This window comes from Salvelinus alpinus, chromosome 1, assembly GCF_045679555.1.
Source record: "Salvelinus alpinus chromosome 1, SLU_Salpinus.1, whole genome shotgun sequence".
Lineage (NCBI taxonomy): Eukaryota > Metazoa > Chordata > Actinopteri > Salmoniformes > Salmonidae > Salvelinus > Salvelinus alpinus.
In genome coordinates, this window is record NC_092086.1 from 20,011,645 (window position 1) to 20,018,326 (window position 6,682).

The 6,682-nt window shown below is 42.9% G+C and overlaps 1 protein-coding gene across 1 annotated transcript; it reads left to right on the forward strand.

The window, feature by feature from the left end:
• Positions 1-1,470: 1,470 nt before the first annotated feature.
• Positions 1,471-2,515, forward strand: LOC139571210 (ladderlectin-like). Its single transcript, XM_071393860.1, has one exon. The coding sequence runs from the start codon at positions 1,541-1,543 to the stop codon at positions 2,099-2,101; it is 561 nt and encodes a 186-aa protein (XP_071249961.1). The 5' UTR covers positions 1,471-1,540; the 3' UTR covers positions 2,102-2,515.
• The last annotated feature ends 4,167 nt before the right edge of the window (positions 2,516-6,682 follow it).

Below are 6,682 nucleotides of genomic sequence, written 5' to 3' on the forward strand. Positions count from 1 at the left end.
TATGAAAACCAAATTTAAAAAAACATTAAAAAACAACTGATGATGCAATATGAAAAGAAATTGGTGGAGGAGATTAATCATCAATGTAAATTGAGAAACTTTTGTTTGATTAAGAGCGAATTCATGTGTGACAGAAAGGTTATGTACATCCTACAGCCGGAGATCACTATGTGCACAGGTAAGAACAGGGATATTGCGCCTGTGTGTGTAAACAGGCTGGTATTGTGGTGAAATAGTATAGGAGAGACTTTGTAACTACTGTGACCTCAAAGAGGTAGAGAATGAAATTCACTCAATACTCTATTGCCCTTTAAAACATGATATATGTGTCTTTCTATTCCAGAAAGCCCACCAGGTATACCCTGGCATTATGTGGCTGAGCGACGATGAAAATGTTATATAAACCTATAATTGAATTACATATTTAGTTATAGGCGTATATCAGGTCCATGTACGTATGGATTGTGCATAGGCTTATACAGCTTTCACATTTTAATTATTTCTTGGGGCCTGAATGTGTTTAAATCGTTTTTTTCAGTTTCATTCACCTGTATTTATACATCTGTATTTATTTATTTTTGTTTTTGCTCTTTAAAGGTAGTTGTTTTTGCCTAGACAACCTTGTAATCATGTTGATTCTTTGTATGCGGTGCACACTGCACAGCACACCAGAGGACTCTTTGTAAGAATCATTGTCATTTTCTTTTAAAGTGTCAATTGATCCTGTAACGGATGGGTCGCCAACTGACAATTTGACACTGAAATAAAACATGAAATCAATCATTCAGGTGTTTCACTGTTCATGTGTCTGATTGTTTAATTTAGGTAGTTGCAAGTGTTTGTGTGTTCTTGGCTTTTGAGTGGTTTCAAATAGGATCACACCACCAGCATGGTTATAGTTTGTGGGCTGGTATAGGGATGTGTGTGTAAGTTGTCTAGGTAGTTGTGTCAGCTGACTAAAGATGTCAGATGTTCTCTCTATAGATGAAGAAGAAGAAGAGGGGAAGGGGGGGGTGGCTGGAACTCAATATTAGGAAGATGATCTAAATGTTTTGTAGACACCAGAAACTGTTGAGCGTGAAAACCCAGCAGCGTTGCAGTTCTTGACACAAAAAGATGCGCCTGGCACCTACATGTACTATCATACCCCGTTCAAAGACACTTAATTATTTTGTTTTGCCCATTCACCTTCCGAATGGCACACATACACAATACATGTTTAAATTGTCTCAAGGTTTAAAAAACCTTCTTTAAGCATCTACATTGTTTGAAGTGGGTTTAACAAGTGACATTAATAAGGGATTATAGCTTTCACCTGGATTCACCAGGTGTTCTTAATGTTTTGTACACTCTGTGTATGTTTGGCAGAAGGATTAGGATATATTTCCCAATAGGATGTGGAATCAGTATCAACATGTTTTTTTGTACATTGTCCTTGTGGCTTGGTGGGCTACATGTATAAAAGGGTTCCTCTTTCTCAAGCTGAACAGAACCTACAGACTACCACCTGTGATTCCTTCTCTGACAGGAAAAGATTACCATGGAGAAGTTGGCCGTCCTTCTGCTTCTGAGTGCTGCCATTGCACTGGGCGACGCAAACCTGATCCAGCTCCTTGGTTTAGAACCCTTACTGAAGACTAAGGTGGAACAGACTCCTCCTGCCGAGGCTCACGTGGCAGCAGTGCAGGAGGGGATAAAGGAAAGTTCATGTCCCTCAGACTGGCACACATATGGATCACACTGTTTCAAGTTTGTCAGCATTCAGCAATCATTCGTAGATTCGGAGCAAAACTGTTTGGCACTTGGTGGAAACCTAGCATCCGTGCATAGCCTTTTAGAGTACCAGTTTATGCAAGCACTGACAAATGATACCAATGGCCACCTACATAGCACCTGGCTTGGAGGTTTTGATGCAATCAAGGAGGGCACATGGATGTGGTCAGATGGGTCCAGATTTGATTACACTAACTGGGACACCGATGAGCCCAATAACGCTGGAGAAGGAGAGGACTGTCTGCATATGAACGCTGCAAGTGCGAAGCTCTGGTATGACGTGCCCTGTGAGTGGAAGTTTGCATATCTCTGTTCCAGAAGAATGTAGGCTAGGAAATGCCACAGCTACTTCCCCTCCACCTCCAGGGGTGAACAGTCTACACTTCAATAATCAAACCAAGATCTGCCACTCACTGCAGCTCACCAACATGACAAATAAAACCTGTATTCACAAAAAAAGCTAGCCACCTATCTAATAATTAGCTAACGAGCCATATCTAACAGTTCAAAATAATGACAGAGGAATTTACAAGAAACAGAAAACAGAAAACATGTAGCTATCGAAGAAACAGTCTTTGAAGCTCAATGCAGACTTTTATACTAAGTCATTATCTGCTGTTAGCTAGCTACTGTTTAGGTAGGCTGACATTTCAGGTTAACTAACATTAGCTAAGCTTGTGATGAAACTGTGTGATGTTGCTAATTCTGCTTTTGAAATTAAAGATACATTACATACTCTGAATTGTTTTAGTTTTTTTTTAGTTTGCTAATGCTTGACAAGTGGTCATGCCGCATTAACAAGTCAATGGTATATGTGCGATTTGTACCAACTGTACAATGAGTCTCACAAAGACACTTAGCTAATTAACATTAAGAAATAACACTTAAAGCACACACAATCTATTTTTAAACTAGAATAAATATAATCTCTCAATAACATGAACCTGCATCACTAAAAATGATTAATACATGATAAAACCTTAACATACTGTTAATATTAATTGTTAACTCTTTACTAACATACCATTCGTTAATGAATGGTTTAGATGTGGGACATTAAGGTTATATAACTATTAACTCAAATGAATTATCAGCTTTATAAACAATGTATTAATGCATTTTTTATGGCTTAGTAAAAATGCATACAATTAATAAATGCTTAGTAGATACATTCACAAAATGATTTTTTTAGGTTAACTAATGCATTGACTAATGTTAATGTATCCTTATTGTAAAGTGTTACCTTTCCCTGTCTTTCATATCTGAGGCTAAATCCATGAGGCTGAGAAATTTAATAGGGAATATGTCCAGACAGAGAGCGAGAGAGAGAAAAAGATAGGAAGTGAGAGAGAGAGATAGAGTTGGTGAGAGAGAGAGGGAGCGAGAGAGAGAGGGAGAGAGAGAGGGAGTGAGTGAGACAGAAAGAGAGAGAGAGAGAGAGCGAGAGAGGGGTGGGGGGAGAGAGAGAGAGCGAGAGAGAGAGAGAGAGGGGGGGGGAGAGAGAGAGAGAGAGAGAGAGAGAGAGAGAGAGAGAGAGAGAGAGAGAGAGAGAGAGAGAGAGAGAGAGTGAGAGAGAGAGAGAGAGAGATAGAGTTGGTGAGAGAGAGAGGGAGCGAGAGAGAGAGGGAGAGAGAGAGGGAGTGAGTGAGACAGAAGGAGAGAGAGAGAGAGAGCGAGAGAGGGGTGGGGGGAGAGAGAGAGAGCGAGAGAGAGAGAGAGGGAGGGAGAGAGAGAGAGAGAGAGAGAGAGAGAGAGAGAGGGATAAAGTGCTATTCTATTTCTCCATTGAATGACGGACTGAAACAAAAACAGAAAAGAAAGAGAAGGCAGAGTGTCCCTCAGACAACAATGTGACAGTCAGTAGGAGGAGGGAGATATGAGGAGGAATTTGCTTCTATTGGGCTGTTGTTGGAGGATATTAGTTTGTGACAGTAGGGTATATTGAAATTATACTTCACTTGATTAGCAAGTACATGTCACGCCCTGACCGTAGATTGCTTTGTATGTTTCTATTTTTAGTTTGGTCAGGGTGTGATGTGGGTGGGTATTCTATGTTGTCATTCTATGTTGTATGTCTAGGGTGTTATATTTCTATGTGTTTGGCCTAGTATGGTTCTCAATCAGAGGCAGGTGTTGATCGTTGTCTCTGATTGAGAATCATACTTAGGTAGCCTGTTTTCCCACTGTGTTTGTGGGTGGTTGTTTAGTGTTTTTGTTTCACCTTTCAGGACTGTTCGTTTGTCGTGTTTGTTGTTTTGTCTAGTGTTGCGTATTTCATTAAATAATATGAACACTTACCACCCTGCACCTTGGTCCTCCTCTCCTTTCCCAGACGACAAGCGTTACAGTACAATGCTTAAGGCGATATTAGCGTATAGGCTCACTGTCAACAAGTTGAAGAAAGTGCAGTGTCAGTGACACAAATTACGATCAAATGAAAACATCTGTTTTCTCCATTCCATTATAAGTATAATTTGAAGATAAATACACAACGCAGAGCATGAGAGGACTAAAAACTAGAGTACTAATAGTCAATAGCAAATTGTAAATAGGAGGTGGATTTCAGTTCAACATCTGTTAGAATCTGTGGAATGTCACTCCTGAACTCAGAGCGACGTGTGCTGCGTGTGCCACGTTTTCATTGGTCTGTACATTGAGTCGGGAGCAGAATACTGGTTATTTGGCCATTGGCCCAGTCGTTCTGCAAGGACATCTGATTGGTCAACCCCAGGATAGAGTGGGGGTTATAAATGGCATCCGGTTCCTTTGTTCAGTGGGGAAAAGCTGAGGACAGGGGAGACTGAACATCTGACTCCCAGCATAACATCTTGATTTGTCCTCTCTGAATAAACCTATTTTTCTCCCCCTAATTTGCTTTGGAGTTAGTGTTATTGAAGAATAACATCAATTGCCAACACCGTCATGAGTGTAGCAATTATTACAAAATGTTAAAAACAAATGATTTAAATTACTCTTTATACACATTTCCATTAGAACCATCAGAACTCAAAACTATGAAGCGGTCGGATATAAGCTTACCTCATGCTTCAGATCGATAGTGAAGTCAATCTTGACAGGGTCCTCTCTCACTTTGTTTGTGAGCCTGGAATATCAAATCACTGTCTATTAGAGTTTGTAGTTAGAACTGAATAGAAGTGTTATTACTTTCCCTAGACCACTTGGAATGTTGATGACAGAATGAAATAGACAGTTTAACCTCTACGGGATCGGTGTCGCTATACCGGGACGGTTGAGCTAATGTGCGCTAATATGAAAGCTTACATTCTTGTTCATCTAACAGCACAATTTACAGTAGCAATTACAGTGAAAAAATACCTTGCTATTGTTTGAGGAGAGTGCACAACAACAAAAACTTTTATCACAGCAACTGGTTTGATACATTCACCTCTGAAGGTAAATAATGTACTTACATTCAGTAATCTGGCTCTGATTTGTCATCCTGAGGGTCCCAGAGATAAAATGTAGCCTAGTTTTGTTTGATAAAGTCCATTTTTATATTTAAATGTAGGAACTTTGTTCTACAGTTTGAACCCTTGTATTCTCTGGCTCCACAACCACACCGGCTGATTGTCACATCAGCCTTCGCTTTCGCTCCTCCTGTCCAGCTCAGGCATTCGGCGTTGCCGGCCTTCTAGCTGCTGCCGAACCTATTGCTGGAAACGCCCTTCACTCATCAAACCAAAACTTGTCTCGTCATCATTACACACACCTGGTTCCAATCCCCAATCTATCACTGTATATATACTCCCTCTGCAATTTGTCTTTGTCGGTCATTGTAAATGTTACTTGTTTTCCTGAGAGGAATCTCTCCTACTATTCCCTGAGTACTTTATATTTTGCACTTTGGGTTTGCCCTGTGCCTTATATTTTGAAATATTTTGGGCACAACAGTGTTTGGGTTTCATCCTGCTTTGATCTATGGAGCTTTAAATAAATTCAGTAGTTCTAAACATGTGACTGCCTCCTGCCTACTCCTCTCTACACCAGCGACAGAACGGCCGACCCAACAAAACAGGAAGCAGCAGGACATCCCGACCTCTCCGCTGTAGGAGCGAAGCTCCGCCACCACGACTCGTGCCTGGAGCGCCTCAGGACTGCCATGGACGAGGTGCTCCGGGCCGTACGCCCACTGCAGGCTACACCACCAACTTCCCAGCTCCCCGCGGTCGTTCCAGCCACCACACCACCATCTACATCACCCTGTCCGATCAGCAACGTCCACCTGCCACTCCCGGAGCTGTTTGACGGCACCCCAGCTCATTGTAGGGGTTTTCTCCAGCAGTATGACCTCCACCTGGCCCGTCATGCCGGGATGGCTTCCGAGAGGTACTAGGTGGCCTTGGTGATCTCGGTACTGACAGGCCGGGCTCTGGAGTGGGCGCAAGCCGTTTGGGAGATGGACGGACCAGAAGTGCTTTGGTCCGATGAGCGCTTCACCCAACTCTTCCCTGCCGTCTTCGACCACCCTACAGAGGGTCGAGAGGGAGGTGAGGCTCTCCTCCGACTACGCCAGGGGTCCAGGACAGCATCGGAGTACACTCTGGATTTCCGGATGGTGGCAGCGTCCCCTGGCTGGAGCGACCAGGCCCTGTTGACGGCTTTCCGCAGGACGGCTGTCCTGCCCTAGTGGACTCAGGTGCTGCAGGCAATTTCCTAGGCCGGTCAGTGGCCTTATCATTACGCGTTCCTCTAGTCCCTTTACAACCCCCTATCCCAGTCTCTGCTCTAGACAACCGTCCCCTAGGAACAGGACTGGTGCGCTAGACCACGATTCCCATTTCCCTCACAGTTACTCACAACCACCATGAACGCATCACTTTCCTCATCTTAAACTCTTCTGCACAGTCAGAACCAGGACTTTTAGAAGACTCGTGCCACGTGCCTGCCC